The following is a 20,724-nucleotide window of genomic DNA, read 5'->3' as shown; positions in this document are numbered from 1 at the left end:
ATCAGATTTTGGAAACTGGTCTGGGAATGTGTTTCTACTCCAAGATCAACTTGTGGATACATTTTAAAAATTAAGATTGTTTTGCCTGCAGAATGCATGTTCCATAGTCATTTCTAGCACGGTTTTGCTTAGCCAGTTTACTTAGTACCAAATAAAAATATTTGAACATTAACGAACATCACACTTGTGCTTTAGTACAACCTTGTCAGATGAAGAACCAAGGAGCAGATATTCACCTATGTGACTTTTGGGACTAGATAATGATTCTGGTGAGTAAGCTGTCTAAGGAAGGAAAGAGTTTTTATGGTGTCTTCTACCGAGAGCTTGTGAAAATGGGAGTGTGAAGCAACCAGAAAGAGAAGACAGAAGATGGACAGATTCCCAGAGCCCATGAAGAGGTGTTAGGACAGCAAAAGTCCATTTATTTCAGAATGGGAAGCTCTGGTGAAATGCAAGGCTAGAGCTGGCCAAGGCAAATCAGTGCGGAGGAAAGAAAAGCAGTCCCATGATCTGGGTACCCCAAAAATGTATCAGGTGAGTAAGGGAGAGAAGTAAATTTGAGACAAGGAAAGGCATTTACCATGTTTCCTTCTATTATTTATTTCCTCTCACTACCTGAGTATGAAGTGATCTCTTTTGGGAATCCCACAAAAAGTGTTAGCATGGTGGGTGCTACATTTTGGGTACAAAGAGTGGCAGATCCGTCAGGAGGTAACTAACACATTTCTATTTATTAACACATCTTCTAGCTCTGTGGGTTGATGGATGCAGCAACTGAACCTTGTTTTCACTCCACTGATGTCCAAACACTGTCACAAATTTCAACACATGAATCAAAACACTGGGACGGGATAGTCGACATCAGAAATTGCTGTTAATGTGGAGATGGAGTACAAAACAAGAGTTGTCTTTAATAATAAATGATTACAGCAGCAACAATTAACAAAACCAGAGAGTAAATCCAAAAACCAGCTCCTGCTATTCAAAAACCTTTATTTTTCTTTACACCAGCTGCTATTTCTAAATTTGGGATGGGTCTTCCCTTCCTCTGTTTTACTACTATTTGCAGTCTCTGAGTTCACATCTTCATTCTGGTTTTAACCCACTCTTTCCATTCCTCTCTTCACAGTCATCTTCATCATCCTTGACAACATCAGCTTTCAAACACATAAAATGTCCAGTTTAAGCACTTTGTTCTCTGGCTCCTTTGCTCTTTTTTTTCCTTCATTTATCATTCATCTCTGAATTAACTCATTCACTATCAAAACAAACATAGTACACGCTCCTTTTTGATTGCACATTGACCTGACACTCCTGGATTTCTATCAATCATTACCTTTGCAAGCCATCATTTGATTTATTTTAGTGTCTTTATCCACTGTAATTCTTGGATACTTCATTCAGCAGCAGAATTCCTGATGGATAGGTTATTTTATACTCACTTTTCCCTGTAATTTAGGTCCATTAAGATACTGATTCCTTACTCTCAGGTTCTACAGCCTCAGTCTTTTACCCCTCTCTCTACAATATTCATCATTCCAGGCTAAATTTTAAATCATAATCAGATTCTTCTGGTTTAGCAACCCTTCAGCTACTGAATAAGCTGGGAAAAATCCCATAACAATGCTACCATGCTGAATGAGAAATTCCTATCTTCCCTCAGTTATCCTGCCCACACATATACCTGTTATTCCTAATTTTCTCCATAAAATTACTGTTTTTAAAAAGCCTGTTAATGTCATCTCATGAGTATCAGCTCTGCACTGATACAGTCCTGAACACACTCAGACAATAAAATTCAATCACCATGTACTATACAAAGGAGGAAAAAAATCCCAAAGCATTAGAAACATTTTTAAATAAGTTTACTAATTTCAAGATGCTTCACCATTCCCTGTATGCATTTACACAGCATCACCACAGAAGAGTGCTCCTTCTAAATGAAATACCCCAGGCATTTATTCCTCTCAATATCCATCTCTTCAGTTTCTAACTCGTAATGTTTCATGGCAATAAAGTATCGGACAAAAGTTTCCCCTAATGCTTCCTTAATGCACGTATCTTTCTCCAGTGCCACAAGAGCATCTTCCAGTTTCAGAGGGACCGAGGAATGTTTCAGATCACCAGTGTGGTTTTCTTCTTGGAGCATATCATCATACCTAAGCCCTCTCTTGACTCCATCTAGACCTGCAGCGATAGTAGCAGCAAGCACCAGGTAGGGGTTTGCTGTGGCAGAACTCAATTTATTCTCTATGTGAGTGCCTTTTCCACCATGACATTTGACATTAAAGGCACAGCTGTTATCGTTGTATGCCCATTTTGCATTTACAGTCTCCTTTGATTCTTTACTGTATTTTGAATAAGGCTTACGGCAGCTGGTGGTAGGAGCCATCAAGCAGCTGATAGCCGCTGTGTGTGCCAAGAGACCCGATAACCAATTTTTGCCGATATCTGAGAGCTCCTCGACTCCATAACCAGCAGAAAACAAATTCTTCTGGCCATCCAAATCCCACAGGCTATGTGACAGAGCACCTGAATTGTAGAAACCCGACTCTGAGAAAAAGCTGGCCACGTAGTTATATTTCTTAGCCACCTCTTTAATGCCCGTTCTGAATGTGAAGGCACTGTCAGCAGCATCTAAGCCAAATGCTGGATGAAAAGTGACCTCCATCTGCCCAGGCCCACTGGAAGAAGAAAAGCTTTCAATGTTGGCACCAGCATAATACATTCCTTCAATGAGCTCTTGAATGAAAGTCTGGTCATGGTTATTTAGTATCGTGGCTGCAGGAAAGGATATTGTCTTCGAATTTATGACCTCGGTGATGCCATAAATACAGAATTCGTAAGTGAAGGCAGAGTGCAGAGAAAAGCCGCTGTCCTGGAGCTGGCTCAGCTGCTTTTTGGCGATGTGCCTCGGGGAGGTCATGAGCGGGTTGCCCAGCACGGTGAAGGAGTCGCATATCACCCTCGCGGTCTGCTCCGTCCAGGGCAGGATTCGAAAGGTGGATAAGTCCGGGTTCAGGATGATGTCACAATTAAAATTGGTGGCATTGATGTAATCTAATTCATTATCTTTAGGGTTGAGGGTCAGCTCTAGATAACTTCTGGGCATGGCAACACCATGGATTGCTTTTTCCTAAACACAGAGAAGAATGAGAGGTTACCAAATGACAGAAGAACTCAACAGTATTTTTATATATGTAAAACGTGTAAAATTCAGATTCTCAGTAAGAACAACAGTATTTTTCCTAAAAGATCACTAAAATGCAGTGATCACTAAAGTGAATGGCAACAGCTGGTTACTGTGTCACTATTAAGCAGGACAACCTTCTACAGAATTGGTATGAAAACCCTGGCATTGAATATCCCCACGACCAATCTTTAAATTTCTATAAAGAACTAAAAAATGTTCAGCACCTATGGTCTTCCATGGCCTTTATACAATTATGGGCATCACATATTAGGTGGAAACTTTTCAAGTTAAATTTCTCTCAATGAGATTTCCATATCCTCTGAGCATTTGGATGGTGAGGGCTCTGGAGAACAAGCCTTATGAGGAGTGGCTGAGGGAACTGGGCTTGTTTAGCCTGGAGAAGAGAAGGCTGAGGGGAGACCTCATCACCACCTACAACTGCCTCAAGGGAGCTTGTGGAGAGGTGGGTGCTGGTCTCTTCTCCCAGGTGATGGGGATAGAACAAGGGGAAACAGCACCAAGCTGTGCCAAGGGAGGTTCAGGTTAGAGATAAGGAGGAAGTTCTTTACTGAGAGGGTCGTCAGAAGCTGGAACAGGCTGCCCAGGGAGGTGGTGGAGTCACCATCCCTGGATGTATTTAAAGAGCGGGTAGACGAGGTACTTAGGGATATGGTTTAGGGGGTAGACAGGAACGGTTGGACGTGATGATCTCGGAGGGCTTTTCCAACCGAGCGATTCTGTGATTCTGTGATTTCCTTTACATACATCCAAGTGATCGCACAAGGCTCATGGCAATACAAATTCAGGTTGTGAATCCTCTTTAAATGCCACAACACGTACCTCACCATAATCTGGATGCAAAGTTCAACTGAAAAGTCTCACTTTCTGGAATTAATAAGTTTGGGAAAAAAAATGCAGGGTAGAACTTTCAAGTGAGAAATTATTCTAATGTTTCAGTACTCCCTTCTAGGTAACAAACAGGATAAACTGATAATTATAATTAATAATTATAATTTCTTCTCCACTTGCACAGGGAGCTTCATCTTAAACAAATGAAATGTTGATGGGACCCCAATGAAGGACCTTCAAAGAGGCATCCTTACAACTGACCTTACATCTACTTGATGAAAACTTTAATTATGCCAAGTACTATCAAGTGAAATTTGTCTCGCGTTTACATCTTACTTCTATTCTTCTAAGGGACAGCACTACCATCTGAGCGATGGCACAACAGACAGAGCAAACCTAAAAAGGGGCAAGCTCAGAGCTGAAAAAAACCCAAAATTCTGCCTACCCACATGGAAAATTGTTAAAATACTTAAAACTGCATATAGTGGCTTCTCTAATAATATATAAATAAATTAATTCTGTCTTCTCTTAAGTGGGTGGCAGTCCAATGGTAGCAATTCTCCGTATCCATCAGACATAATCAAGGATGTACAATAAGGTGGATGCTGCTCCAAGATGTCTAAGCTGTCTATTCAACAGTGAAAATGTGTTGAAGATGGTTACCTTATAGTACTGCCTCTCCCTCCTTCAACCACCTACCCAAAAAAGATGGGGAAAAAAAAGAAGTTGCTTTCACTTGCTCTGTATGTATACATGTGTGGGTATGCCCATACATTCAGTGTCCAAAAATTTAGGCAGCCATGTAAAGCTCCCATTGGTTCAGCTGGTAAATAAGGTAAAAACCCAGGTTCCAGTATAAATTGGGTAATGACCTGTTGGAGAGTAGCGTAGGGGAAAGGGACCTGGGGGTCCTGCTGGCCAGCAGGATGACCATGAGCCAGCACTGTGCCCTTGTGGCCAAGAAGGCCAATGCCATCCTGGGGTGTATCAGGAGGGGGGTGGTTGTAGGGTAGAGAGGTTCTCCTCCCCCTCTACTCTGCCCTGGTGAGACCGCATCTGGAATATTGTGTCCAGTTCTGGGCCCCTCAGTTCAAGAAGGACAGGAACTGCTGGAGAGAGTCCAGCATAGGGCTACAAAGATGATGGAGGGAGTGGAGCATCTCTCTTAAAAGGAGCGGCTGAGGGAGCTGGGGCTCTTTAGTTTGCAGAAGAGGAGACTGAGGGGAGACATTATTCATGTTTATAAATATTTAAAGGGTGAGTGTCACGAGGATGAAGCCAGGCTCTTCTCGGTGACAAACAATGATAGGACAAGGGGTAACGGACACAAGCTGGAACACAGGAGGTTCCACTTCAATTGGAGAAGAAACTTCTTCTCAGTGAGGGTGACAGAGCACTGGCCCAGGCTGCCCAGAGAGGTTGTGGAGTCTCCTTCTCTGGAGACATTCAAAACCCGCCTGGACGCCTTCCTGTGTAACCTCATCTGGGTGTTCCTGCTCCGGCAGGGGATTGGACTGGATGAGCTTTTGAGGTCCCTTCCAATCCCTGATGGTCTGGGATTCTGTGAAAACAAAAGCTGACTTTGACCAAGCAGAACTGAACATCCACTATTTGGCATTACCAGTTAAAGTTAAGTTGTAACTAACCTACCAAGCCTCACGAGAATAGAAATGACTGAAAATTTCTTCTGATCAAATCTAAAGGCCATCAGTAAATTGTATCGAGATGATACAGTTGGAGTTTAGCAATATCTAAAAAGGAAATAATTAAAACATGGCTTAGGCTTCAGGAGGATCTTGAAGCAGAAGTGCTTTACATATTTTCATGTTCATATCTTTTTTGTGCTCACTAAGTAAAGCTTAATATATTTATAGTGATATATGAGTGGAAATATAAGGTAGTTACGCACACGAAGTATCACAGAAGCAATATACTGAAAAGGCTGATTTATCAAGGATACACGCACTTAGGGTTGCTTCCTAATTTGGTTCTTATTTCCTGAATCATCAATATGACAAATATGGCCAGTAAATCATCATGCAACCTTATAGTGCGTTCTTATGTGAATGATGACCATAAAATTTCTCATAGCTAAAGTGACTTTCATTCAGTCATTTTCTTTCAGTATTTACTCCTTTCCTTTTGCAATCTGGTGGTGTTCAATAGAACAAAATCTGTATAACGTGGTGAAAGTGAAAAGATAATTCTGTGGAAAGGCATTATTAACAGTTCTGTACTGAAATTTCTAGCCTTATTTAATTAGATTGCTATTTGGAGGAACAGGAATAGATTGCAATGGTGAAAAAAAGTCCAGAACCTTTGGGAACATTAACAAGTAGAGCAAACAGATAATTTGTTCTGAGTTTCTGCCAGCATTATGAAAGAAAAAATAAAATAATATATAAATTAAAGACAGGGCCACGCAAACTCATAATGGTACAGCTAGAAACCAAAAAACTTACGTGAAAAAAGCGAGAAGGAACATTCTTTGATCTTGACACACCATGGAGATCTATTGATTCGAACCTGACGAACAGTACGCTGTCCCTGGCCATCTGCTGCTTAATAAATTCAATATGAGAGACCAGGTGAAGGAGAGATGGACTTCCCAGGTTGTTTACATCAGGCTCTCTGCTGGATGCTAGAAATGAAGAGGAATGTTCACGTCAAACAAAATAACGAATGCTGGAATGCAGGCTGTTCTCCTAAAAAACGCGACGTTGGGAAGCTGTGACATGGAGTGTGAAAACAAAGATAAGAAAAAGATCACGAAACATTTTTGTAAATAAACACAATTCTTTTTTCCCTGGGGACCTCTATAAAATCCCTTATTTATTTGGAAAGGTCTATGACTTAAATGGATCTTTTCATGTAAGAGAACACATAGGAGTTGTGTGTTAAAGCCAGGGGCTCTAATTTAAAAAGGCCATGGAGCTGTTGGAGCGGGTCAGAGAGGAGGCCACAGAGATGCTCAGGGGCTGGAGCAGCTCCCCTGTGGGGACAGCTGAGAGAGTTGGGGCTGTTCAGCCTGGAGAAGACAAGCCTCTGAAGGGACCTTATTTTGACCTTCCAGGACCTGAAGGGGTCCTACAGGAAAGCTGGGGAGGGACTTTTTACAAGGGCAGGGAGTGACAGAACGAGGGGGAATGGTTTGAAGCTGGGAGAGGGGAGATTTAGACTGGATATGAGGAAGAAATCCTTCCCTGTGAGGTGGTGAGGCCTTGGCCCAGGTTGCCCAGAGAAGCTGTGGGTGCCCCCTCCCTGGCAGTGCCCAAGGCCAGGTTGGCCAGGGCTTGGAGCAGCCTGGGCTGGTGGAGGTGTCCCTGCCCATGGGGGTTGGACTGCGGGGGTGTAAGGTCCCTTCAACCCAAACCATGCTGGGATTCTATGGATTTCTGAGGGACAGTTCAGCTGGTTTATTGGCTGTTTTAAGGAGCACAAATAGCAGCTGGATATCTATTTCCCACTAAAATAACTCAGATGGTATATTCCTTCAGTAACTTTGAAAAGTGTATGGATACAGAAACATAATAAAAAGGGCACTTCTCCTTTGCTAAACCTTTCTCAAGATTTCCTGAGAAGGCCTGCAGACTTCTCTACCACATGTAGCAGATTTTTACGAGAATTTAATACATTTATACTTCTGCTGCTATGGAGTAGTTTTCTTAACTGTATTACAGCAGCTGTAGGACTGTATGAAATTCTTAACATGAAAGCAGTAACATCTGAGTGTAACTTCTGTAATGGAGCAGAGAGCTGGGTGCAGTAACTTCCCTTTATAAATGTCTCAGTCTCTCAGCCTGCCTTTCTTTTGAGTATCAATGTATTGTTACTATTCAAGTTAAAATACATAATGTATTTATTTTCATTTAATGAAATAAACTAACTAGACCAAGGGTAAAATTTTATATTGAGATGTGAAAAAATATTTCTTTCTACATTTCTGGCAAGAAAGTCCTCCGTTCTTCCAAGGAGGCTGAGAATATGATAGGATGAAGTTTTGCAGAACTTTCAGATCTGCCGTGGAAGACCACCAACTGCAAGCATTCATTAATCACAGAATCATTAAGGTTGGAAAAGACCTCCAAGATCATCCAGTCCAACATCAACCCAACCCCACCATGGCCATAAACCATGGCCCCAAGTGCCACATCCACCACTTCCTCAACCCCTCCAGGGATGGGGACTCCACCACCTCCCTGGGCAGCCCCTGCCAGTGCTTGACCACTCTTGCACTACAGAAATTTCTCCTCACATCCAATCTCACCCTCCCTGACACAACTTGAGGCCATTTCCTCTCGTCCTGTCCCTGGTTCCATGGAAGAAGAGACCAACATCCCCCTCTCTACCCCCTTCTTTCAGGAGCTGCAGAGGGGATAAGGTCTCCCCTCAGTCTCCTCCTCTCCAGCTGAACCCCCCAGCTCCCTCAGCCGCTCCCCAGCATTCGGCTGCTCCAGACCCCTCCCCAGCTCCCTTGCCCTTCTCTGCCCACACTCCAGCCCCTCCATGTCCTTCTGGGAGTCAGGGGCCCAAAATTGACCCCAGGATTTGAGGGGCAGCCTCAGCAGTGCCCAGCACAGGGGATGATTCCTGCCCTGCTCCTGCTGCCCACACCAGTGCTGGGACAAGCCAGGATGGCGTTGGCCTTCTTGGCCACCTGGGCACACTGTTTGTCACAACTCTTCAAGCAGAATTTAAGAGCTTCATGCTGAAACACTACAAAAGTTGGCAGGAGCACTCCCAGCTTCTTTAGTACTAAACCACCCAAACTGGAGTACATCTCCTCAAGCAGCAGGCTCAAACACATGTCGTTGACCTCTTCTTCAAGGAGATATTTCTTATAATGTCCTGAAATATTGCCCATTAAATTTACATCTACTGAACAAACATTTGTCAAGCAAAAACACATAATTCATGGAAAACACTAATTTTAACTCTGATGTGAGTAATTCTTCAAATCAGTATTCCTAAGAGAGATAAATAGTATAAAATTGATATCTGAGAAAAACACAAATGTGATATGCGTTCATGTCAATGATGCATGAATTTGTTTTAAAAGGAAACCTACAAATGTATTTAATTTAAACATCTACCAATGGTAGGTAATTTTCCAATTTATATATATCTGTTGTTTTCAAGCTAAAGCTACTTGAATAAATGGATAAATACATAATTATATGAAATAACATAAATTGACAGAAATTTTGATATAAAGTAATGCTTTTAAAGAACATTAAGCAAGCAAAAATTATTAACTGAAGACACAAGAATTTGTTATGATTAATGGTAGATCTTTTAAAATTACGAGACTAAAATTTATATATTAGTCTAGTATTAGTCTAAAATTAGGCAATATACTGCCCTGGTTTACTGGGACAGAATTTTAGAGTCAGTTTACCATCTTAACCCTGAGGCTTATTCACCCACAGTGTTGGGTAGGTGTAAGTCTGTATTTTATATTATATCTGTTATTAATATTAGTTGATTATTATTGTTTTATTAAATGTATTTCTATTTCAACCCACAAAGCTCCTTTCCTTTTACTGAGCCCCCTCCTCAGGTAGGGAGGAGGCATGGGGTGACAGAGCAACTATATAAACTACGAGATACATCAATGTAGACATCCTGCTAGCCAAAAGACAGATATTCAGTAATTTACAATAGTCTTTATCCAAAATCTGTTAGAATCAATAGAAACACTCCCAAAACATTCATATACTTTTTAGAGGCAGTTCATCTTTTCTATCATTTATGTCATTTTATATCTTTTCCATTGAAATAATAAGCTTCTGTAAATCGTATGATATCATCTTGACATAATATCTCTGATTTTGGAAATACGAAAGGGGATTTGCTTCTTAAATAATACTTGGTGAACAACTACTGACAGTACTTACTTTTCTTCCACACAAGTCTCAAAATATATTTTCTTGGTGGTCACTAAATAAATCACTTGCAAACTAAGTCCAGGAAACCAATGATGACTAAAGTTTGTAGAATTATAGTAGGAAAATGTGTACCCTTGTCTTTTCCCTGCTCATACAGTCATTATCAATAGCATTAGTTACTGGAGATAAGATAGCTAATAAATAAGTATTAGACAGTCTACCTGATTCAGATACACAGTCTAAAAGTCTTATGTTCTTATGAAGGTTTGTGTTCATGAGTGTAACTGCTTCCTTAGCACTCTGGGCCTCCAGAAATAACGGCATCTTCAATTTCATTCCAGAATTATCTACTTATGGAAAGTTGTATGTAAATTATACAAGATGCTCAGATTTTGGTTCAGATTTTCGTTTTAAAAATCAAATATAAATTCAGACTGGCCATCTTTCTTAAAGCAGAATGGTATGTACAGATCCCTAGGTATCTGTATCAAATCAATAGTACACAGGAAAGCACTTGATGTTTGCTTTTTTATGCTTCTATCTGTACTTCCCTTTTAAGTTACCACTGAGAAACAATTAGCATTACTCATGGTTCTATTTTGGAATTGGTACAGAATACCTACAAGTACAAACAAATTATCTTCATGTCTTTAAAACGTGTTACTAACACAAAAAAAAAAGATATTACCAAAAACCCCTTAAAGATTATATTGCTAGCAGAAGAGTAGTGCCATTCTTAGATTATTAATATTGAAATAAATGAATTCAGGACAGCTGACATCAGGCCAGGGCAAATAGTTAGCATCAGCTTTACCTTCCCAGCAACAGAAAAGGGCCACAACAGAGGTGCACATGTCCCAAACCAATCTGTCATTATCCTTTTCCACAGTCCCTCATTAAATCGCATCACATCTAAAGCAACTTCTCAGCTCTGTAAGAGGTGACTGTGTCAGAGTGTTGAAACAAACAGAACATGCTGCGTGTTGCCAGGGGACTTGACAACGGACAGGAACAGGGTGACCCAGCAAATGTCATAATATTAGAAACTCTTCGCTGAGGAACACGATCGCCCATGTAATGCTGGGCAATAACAGCAGACGCCAGCAGACGTCCAGGTACAAATCATTCACGGGAGGAGGAGATGTGTTTCCATCAGTCCTCCTCCAGGTCCTTCCTCCTCCTCCAGTTCCTTCCTCCTCCTTCATCTCCAGCTATGGGAGATGTGCTCTCTCCTGATATAACCCTGCTGCGGCAGGGTTTTGCTTACTGGTCAAGGCAGTGTTTCATCTCACTAGAGTTGCCTTAACAGGAAAGATAAGGCATTTTTTGCATAGTAATCTGTCTAAAGAGAACGGGTTTTACAGTTCCTCACTAAAAAGGTGGTCTGGTGTATAGTATCAGAAGGGTTAACATTCAAATTTGTCTTTATTCCTTCTTCATCCTAATGCTGGTTGCTCTGAAGACCTATGTGAATATTGACCCCCATTATAACGACAGATACCTGGTGCTGGTGATGTTCATTGGAAATGAGACCCACGGGGTAATCATACATCTACACTCTTATAAATGCTATGGAAATTCCTGTCAATGCTAATTTAAATACTACTGCTCATCAATACAGGACTCTGTGTATCTAAGAAAAGTTGGTCTACTTGGTTCATACAATGTGCTACCTACAGTTCACCTCTTTGACTTCAAATATCAACAGCCTCTGTGTCTCAAATCTCATATGCTCATTTTTCTAAGCTAGACGTCATTCTTATTGCTAGTATTTAAAGCCTGTATTTTCTATTCCCATTTGGTTTCTAACATGGTAAATAGAAGTCAGTACTGATTTACATTTGAACGCTACTACTGATGTGAACAGTGATCAGAAGCATTTTCCGTTGAAAACATAATGTAGTTTATATTTCTTTTTCATCCAACCAAGGCTTCACCAAAAATGTTTATTGATAGATCAGCAAAGTATTTGATTTCTGCAGTCAGGTACATAAAAAGGTGTTTCCTACCTCTTATTTTCGCTCTGCTACAAGACCTCTAACAGGGGAATAAATATATAAGCATACCAGAAACTTATCAAAGCATAGGAGACAGCAAAAATATTTCCCTGATCTGTTTGATATTAATATTTTCAATGTATTTTTAATGCATTTCTTTGTCTCATTATATTCTTCTTTCTTTTTTAATCTTTACTATGAAGCAGACTTTTTAAATGAAATGTCCATAGAGAATCTTAGCTCCTTTTCGTGAGTTTTATAGCTAATTTAGAGACCAATGAGCAGTTTCAATCACCCATGAATTAGTCTTTCCAAACTGCACGACAACAACATGCCTCAGCTTCTCAGAGGATCAGGCATCATCAAGAATTGAATACGAAATAAGATTTTATTTCTCAATAGATGAAAGATTAAATTACTCATTTTTTTCCTATCTTCCAAGGTGTTTTATAAAAATGGCTCTTCTGCATTGAATGAGAAAATTGTTACGGTTTTCTAGAAAAGATAGAAAAGATTCCACCCAGGCAAGACGATTTGAAAACAAAATACGCAGCTGTCTGTAAAAAAATTAAGGTAATACTCATTGAAATACCTACCTAACAAGCCTAAATATGATGGATCTAGAGTGCTGTGTCTGTCTTCAAAATCAAAGAGAAAATCTGGATTTAAAGAAGGAATCACTGAGCAACATTGCATGAACAGAGGGATGCACAATTTTACCAACTTGAGAGCTGGTTCTGGCCTAAAAATGTTGGAAACTATTCAAAAAAATCAAGTGAGAATGAATGAGAGTGTCATGTTAAATGGCTATTTAGGGAAGAGAAGATTTTGCATAGTATTGAAGGTAAAGGACTAAACTTTTCTTGAATATATTGTAAAAGGAGAGGCTGAGAGATCAAGCAGAGAACCCATTTCACTTATGTGAGGTGTAAATTAATTATTCTGGCAAGCTTTCACTATTACAACAAAGAAAGTCAGCATCTCCTAAAGGTGGGAAGATTTGCTGTCTGGATACACCTCTTTCTCTCACAGCCACAGGAGACAGATGAGTGGGATCTCACCTGAAAGGGGATATAATTGATCAGAAAGATGGGATGGAAGGGCTGCCTGAGCGTTTTTGTTTCGTGGAGATTGAGGGGGTGAGTGGAAAATCATCCAGAGTCACAGAGCAGGAAGATTTCGGCTATTGGCATGGAAGATAAAGGGCTTAAATGTTTTGGTTTCCTTTAAAGAAAAATAGCTGCTCTTGGAGGTTGTGAGGTGAAAAAAGTATAGCAAGTTGTATATAGCTCAGTTCAGAGGGAAAATGAAAGAAATAGGCAGAAAATATGATGTTTTGTTCGACAGAAAATAAGGGCAATTGAGAAGGCTTAGAAAGGAGCTGAACATCAGCCCTGCTGTGTTAAAGTTGAATTCAAAATATAGGAAAAGAAAAATTAGAAGAAACTTGTTGAACTGCAGATAGGGCACAAGGAAGGAACATGAAGGAACCGTATGGCTTTGGTTTTTTAACCTCTGGAGATATCCAAGAACAGCACAGATTGCATATAATTCAAAGCAGAGAGGAGTAGCAAGTGAAAAACACAGTCCTAAGTAATCCCCAGAGTTAGGAATTACAACATGAGGTTGTTCATTGTAATGGAAAAGGGAACTGATTGTAGGACAGATGGACTCCACTGTAAGTATGAAAGAACCTGTTAGTAACTACTTCATCTGCTTTTCTTTAGAGTGTCACTTTAGCCAAGGAATTTAGTATTTGGGGTCACAACCGCTAACATCTCATGTGACTCTTGGAGTATTCAGCCCTCCTTTTCCAATGCATTTGAAATGTCAATAGTCACAAGGTACCTACTGATGTCTGCAGCCATAGCTAAGCCGTATTTTCTTTCTTCAGCTATTTCTACAGTTCCTGGCCCCACTCTGGTCATATTCAGATGGCCTCACCTCCCTGTAGGCTCAAGAAGTGATTTATAATGCTATATACATGAAATTTCATATGAGTTTTTACTGCTTGGAAGTCTCTTGGTCTCCCAAGAATGCAGGCACTGAACAGTTTAAGAAGCACCTGACTATTAATGACCACAGACCGATTTACAGTAGTGTGCATCATTATCGTATATAGACACTTACGCAAATAAAATTAATGAATTCATGTTAGTGCAGTCAATATATTTGCCTAATTAACTGCATGTCTTAGTTTCTCTCTTTCCATGGCAATTAATTCGATTGTAAGAGCTTTAGATTCAGCTCCACTTTCAGTGACCAAGTGGCATTTTTCATACTGACCAAAGTATCTTGCATGTCTGTCTCTTTTCTATGTCTTTTTTCCCCATGTCCGAGCATTTATTTTGCAAAAAAGCTGACAAGAAATGGGCATAATGCACATGCAGTAGTATTTCCACATTTTTCAATCAGAATTTTGGAAAAATAGATAAATTTCTTAATTTAGAGAGATGTTAACCACGTGACTAACATGATTGTATTTCAGTCCTCTGCATTAATCCTCAACTACATGTTTTACCTTTTCTCCTGCTGACCTCCCTTAGCTGTACTTTTAGAATAAAAAAATTATATTCCCACTTTGGCCATGGCATCCAAATGTGCACAATGCTCAAATTAGCAACAAAGTAAATACACTGGGCAGTCGCTTACTTTGTATTCCATACTAAAGAAACAAAGAGAGCAATTTACTTCTTTATGTCTGTTTTTCAAACAAAATGTTTGGAAAAAATTTGGATCAAGAATTCTTATTTGAGCGAGTCCAAAAAATTGACGACTTGTGTAATACAAGAGGTTGTATTTCGGATCTACTCAGTGTCAAGATAGGTTTAGACTTCTATTCAGGCATTTTGGTAACTAAAATGTTTAAGATAATACAATAATTGACTAAAATATTTAAATAATATAAAAATAAAATATCTAGGATGTTATCTCAGTAAATTATCAGTGACAGCAATGAATTACTGCTTTGGTAAAGACTCATTAAAGACTGCAGAATGTTATCTAAAACCTTATTCTCTTCAGTTAAGTTACTGAGTGCATTCAGTGAAAATTAAATTTCAAATACATACATTTCTAATTAAATAGAAACTATTTCTGCACATTCCATTTACCAGTGGAAGCACACATCAAACCCTAGAGTTTGTTTGGCCAAAGCCAAATGGAGTCCAAATCTCATGAGATTCCAACACTTTTGGTTTTGGGTTTGTGTCTGATGAAACAAAACAGATTTCCCTCACCACCTTTCATTGTTAGTTCTCATCTATCATTCCCTACAGTCATTGTTACTGCCAGCGGTACAGAGGAGGATCAGCTCCAAGTAGCTATAGATAATTCAGAGTTAGGCAAATAATTTAGACTAATCGTCATGGGACTTCTCCCCCATGGCGTGGAAAGAGATGCCCACCTCCAGAGCTCAATTTCTCATCAACCCCTAAGAGCTCTTTGTCAACAAAATACCCGTCTAGGCAATAAACTGGGTAACAAGCTTGGATTAACCACTTCACTTTAAGTGGCTTACATTGGGTTGAAATTTCCCTGTGGGATCTACTGTTAATTTCATCAGTTCCCTCGACCTTGTGAAGGATGTTATAACTAAAGAATAGTTATTCCTATGTTTTAAAATGTACCTGCTGGTTTTGAAGACAATGAGAAAACAGTAGTAACACAAATTTGACAATGCATTTCGCTAGCCTTCCAGCAATGCAAAAACCTATGTAGTCTGGAAAGGGAACAGCATCGACTGTAGGCTGAGAAATAATCCTCTAACCTCTTTATTCTAATAGATATGAATAGACAGTAGTTTCAGTGTGAAATATCTTTTCAAAGCTTTATATTTCTCATCCAGCGCCCTGAGCTAGCATTGATAATGTCCATGGAAATCTTGTTCAGACTTGTTTAAACTGGGTAACACGATATGTCTACTGAGAAATCCCGCTGAGGCTGACAACATTTGATATATTGAATTGGAGCACCTCTCCTACAAAGATAAGCTGAGACAGTTGGGGCTGTTCAGCCTGGAGGAAAGAAGGCTGCGGGGGGGACCTTATAGCGACCTTCCAGGACCTGAAGGGGAAAGCTGGGGAGGCACTTTTTACAAGGGCAGGTAGCGATAGAACAAGGGGAATGGTTTTAAACTGGAAGAGGGCAGATTTAGGTTGGATCTGAGGAAAAAGCTCTTCCCCAGGAGGTGGTCGATCAGTGGCACAGGTTGCCCAGAGGTGGTGCAGGCCCCATCCCTGGAGATATTCAAGGCCAGGCTTGATGGGGCTGTGAGCAACCTGATCTGGTACCAGTGTCCCTGTCACTGCAGGGCTGGACTGGATGAGTTTTAAAGGTCCCTTCCAACCCAACACATTCTGTGATCCTATGATTCATTCTAAATTGTCTGTTTTCAGAGTATGTATCGCAATATTTCTACCCATCTGGAAGAAGACTTTTAAAAAAGCAGGGTAACTTAATATTGTTGTTCAAATTTAGTTGCTACCATTATGTAGTTAATGATGGACAAATTATTTTATCAATGAAGGATAAGATTCAAATTTCTCGTACCAGTGAGATAAGTCAGAGGGTAAGTTATCTATCCTGAAAAGTTGATAATATGACCTGAGCGTTACGCTTCTGGAGATTTATTAATCTGATATCTATTCAACTGGCAAATTATTGTTTGTGTGATGCCTGCAATAGACACAAAGCAATGAACTGCTCAGGCCCATCACATCATTATAGCTAATGGTAGCTTTCAGCGTGCTGATCCAGCTAGCCCAATATAGCTTTTACAGTTTCAAAGAAACCACAGCCTATTAGTAGTAATTAATTGGCTCTGTAAACACTTCCAAAATGGACTTCTTGAACAGCATGAAGATAAGTGGAAGTTCACTGCCTCATTTGCTCCTCTTCCCCCATAGTTTATACTGAATATTTTTGCATTCCAGTCCTCTCGCAGGACAAATAATTGAAAACATCTTCCCTACATGGGAGCAATTTTCGCTGCTGGAAATGTTAACAAAAAGGAAATATTAAGAAGCCCAGACACCATCACTAGCAGACCTTTGGGAAATTTTGCCTGAGCTGGGTTTAAATGAGGAAATATTTCAGTTCTAGTGAAAAAGACCAGATTACTTGTGCGTGGTAGTTTTTGGCAGGTGTCTGAGCTTCATAAATGCCCTACTTAAAAAAAAATTAAAAAATCAAATTGACATACAATAAGTGTCAATTCTCACATGTACTAGCTCTGACTAAAATTTGCAGCTTAACAAAACCCCTCAAAAGTACAAAACTAGCATTTTAACGGGTCAGCAGGTGACGTTTATACATCCTTACCAGCATGGCCTGTGGCGGAGTCAACCTGAATTTCGGAAGCCGTGTGTTCTGCGTTTCTAGAAGCCGATGGTAGTCTCAGGACAAGCTGATCCATGTCGCTTCCCACCGGCTGCTGCGGATCAGAGCCTGCACAGCTGAGGACCAGGAAAGGTTTGCTCTGCTGCCCCACTACCTTCTTGTGGAAGCTGTGGTACTTTCGATTCTCCTCGCCAAAAAGGGGGCTAAAAGTCTCAAAGGGGCGTCCTTGCTTGTCAGCCATTTTCTCCTGGGGCTTTGAATTCTTTGGAGAAAAAGCACCACTCGCCCTGTTGCTGTAATTGAGCCCATAATCAGACCGAGGACCTTCACTCAGCAGGGTTTTCAACGCTTGCAAACTCCATTTAGAAATGTCTGATGCCCCCATGAAGGACTCTGCAGTTCCCCTTCCGTGGGTGCTCACAGCACTGCCAATGGAGCCCACTTTCGTCATGTGAAACTTGACTTCTTTTTCTTCCACCCCACTCCGTCCTTGGGCACTCTGTGTCTCCTCACTGCCCTCTCCCCTGCGTGCTGCCTCTGCTTTCCCTCTGCTCCTCATAGGCCACACGCCCGAGGCCTGCTCTGGTTTAGCCGGCATATCTATTTCCTCATACATTTTTACTATTATTCTTTTCCCCGTGTCCACATTTTCCTGGATTTCTCGTGTTTCTCCAGCCGTGTTTTCTTTCCCATCACTGCCAGTACGGGAACTGTCACCACCGTCCTTTTGTACTGGAGGCAAGCTGGTCGGGTTTGGAAGAGACTGGTCTGGTGGTGGTTCTGCTGGGCTACCAGCGCTTCCTTGGAGGGGACAAGGACCTGGGGTTTTTGAGGTGCGGGACGGCTCCATCTTCTCATTTTTTGAAGGAGAAACACACTTTGTAGGGCCTTTGAGTCCCTTTTTCTTTCTGAAACCACATATATTGTTGCCATCAACTTCATCACTGTCACTTTCAGATGTGTTCTGTAACCAGCAATAAAATATACAACCAAATAACATGCATGAATTAAACAGACCATGGCAATGGGGTACTATCACCAGCTGCATTTACCTTGTAGCACTTCCATTACTTCTTGCTGATGGAGGTCTCTGTGGACACTTACTGACCCTCAAATTCCGCTACTTTGATTTTTAAAATTCTCACAGAATTCTTTTTCTTATATTTTAGAACAAAATTGGGGAAAATGCCTTCATAATATAGTATTTAGGCAGATTTGGGCGATTAAAATGTGACATTGTACACTGTGTGACATCATTTGTTAAACATGAGCCCTTTAAATGTGAATAGAAATGTGTTTTAATAATTACATTTAAGTATATTCTTGGTCATATTAAAACCATTTTTATTTATAAAGGAAATTGATTGCCCTGAAACACAGAGCAGTGGCAATCCTTATAAGTGCAGGGAGAGAAACCTAAAAACAAACAGCTTTTAAATGAATTTCAGGATCTATTTTGGCCAAATAACTGGCAGGGCTGTGGTCAAAAGGATGAGGCCACATTTGGATGTGTAAGCAGGAAAAAATCAGATAGATACTTACCTTTATAAATAAATAAATATATATATGTATGTATGTATGTGTGTGTGTGTGGGTATATGTATATATAAAATATACATTACCTTTATATATATGATAAGGTTTATATTGCAGTGCTGGGTACCAATTTTAAAATGCATGTAAACAGGCGGAGAAGGCGTAAAAAGGAGCTACAAAAATTAATCTGCTTCCATTATTCAAAGAATATCAAGTAGTCATTGCGTCATTATTCCTCTTAAATAACCTGATCCTACTACAAGCGTGATTAATGGTGTGATTAATCCAAACCAGAGACATTCAAGTTGAAAAACAGCAGAGCTTTTAGGATTGGATTAATTATTTCACAAACTATCATGGTAGGAATTGAATTCTCCATCTCACAACGTCTTAAAAAATATTCAGTAATATGGTTTAACCAAAATATAAGTCACTCCATAAATGGTCACAAACTGGTGTATTTATGAATACCTACTCAAGCATGTTTTTAAGACTCAGTAGCTTAACCAGCAGTCCTTGGTTTGCTTGGTTTGGGTTGGAATGACCACCTGTGAAAATACTGGGAAATCGAGAGATATCCTCTGCATGAGACAGCTCTTTACCTTTTCCACAGAGGAATTATCTGCACTCTCGCCAGTTTCTGAATTTCCGGAAGAAGTAGGGATCTGTGCAAAAGCAAAGTGAATGCAGTCGGGATAAGGCAAAAGAGATTCCTGTTGGCAGACAAAAGCACATAGAAGAGAAGGCAGCCACATCCGATGTGCATATGGGAGAAAACATTTGCATGGCCTCCATTAAGGTCATTAACACCTCCCTTTTCTATATTCTAAAGAGCTGGGGCTCTTTAGTTTGCAGAAGAGGAGACTGAGGGGAGACCTCATTCATGTTTATAAATATTTCAAGGGTGAGTGTCACAAGGATGGAGCCAGGCTCTTCTCGGTGACAAACAATGATAGGACAAGGGGTAATGGGCACAAGCTGGAACACAGGAGGTTCCACTTCAATTGGAGAAGAAACTTCTTCTCAGTGAGGGTGACAGAGCACTGGCCCAGGCTGCCCAGAGAGGTTGTGGAGTCTCCTTCTCTGCAGACATTCAAAACCCGCCTGGACGCCTTCCTGTGCAACCTCATCTGGGTGTTCCTGCTCCGGCAGGGGATTGGACCGGATGAGCTTTTGAGGTCCCTTCCAATCCCTAATGTTCTGTGATTCTGTGATTATTCCTCCCTATTTTTCCTATTTTCTCATTAAGCTATTTTCCACCATTATCTAGTAAATAAAAAGGGTTATGACTTCTCTCCTAAAGCAGATCTTGCAGAAATATTTCTTTCCTCTCTCCCTCTTGCTCTAAATTTCTGTGATGAACAAGATTTACAGCTATTTTGGAAGCTCACCAGGGCATTGCTGCCAGCTTTATGGGCAGGACAAGCCGCCCTGTGCAGTAAGTCCCATGCACGTATGTCAACGGTGATGTTCTTATGATGCCCACTTGCAATCAAACACAGTTACTGGCTCATTCGCAACATAAACCCTTGCTTACGCTACTTTTAGCCCTCAGTTTTTAATGAATATTTATATTCACGTTTTTCAAGGTTGTGCCTGCACCTATGGTAATGGGTTTTTTTGTTTTTCTTCTCTCTGCACAAGAGAAAAGGAGGGGAAGCGAGAGCTTGGGACTCTCTGGCACGGATGACCCAGGAGAGATGATCCAGGTGTGATCCAAGCTGACCAATAAAGGTGGATTTTATCCCATAAATCTCACACTCACTACATTGAAGCTTGCAGAGGACAAACTGCTTCAAAACCCCTTCAACCCTTCAACCTATAACCCCTACAACCCTTTCAGCCTTCAACCCTGCCTCCTTCTTCTTCCATCCCTTCCCTTCATGATGGTGCTGTTTGTGAGCTGAGTATAACTTTGATT

The 20,724-nt window shown here is 40.5% G+C and overlaps 1 protein-coding gene across 1 annotated transcript; it reads right to left on the bottom strand.

The window, feature by feature from the left end:
• Positions 1-1,848: 1,848 nt before the first annotated feature.
• On the bottom strand, positions 1,849-19,516 carry LGSN (lengsin, lens protein with glutamine synthetase domain; the record flags this gene model as incomplete). Its single annotated transcript, XM_010194757.1, has 4 exons — positions 1,849-3,136; positions 6,505-6,683; positions 17,250-18,231; positions 19,406-19,516. Coding segments are annotated over 4 exons (2,472 nt in total), but the record flags the coding sequence as incomplete, so codon positions are not given.
• Positions 19,517-20,724: the final 1,208 nt, after the last annotated feature.

Source organism: Mesitornis unicolor, unplaced genomic scaffold (genome assembly GCF_000695765.1).
Source record: "Mesitornis unicolor isolate BGI_N332 unplaced genomic scaffold, ASM69576v1 scaffold9261, whole genome shotgun sequence".
NCBI lineage: Eukaryota > Metazoa > Chordata > Aves > Mesitornithiformes > Mesitornithidae > Mesitornis > Mesitornis unicolor.
Note: the sequence above shows the minus strand (reverse complement) of the source record. Positions and strands in the feature narration are given on the sequence as shown.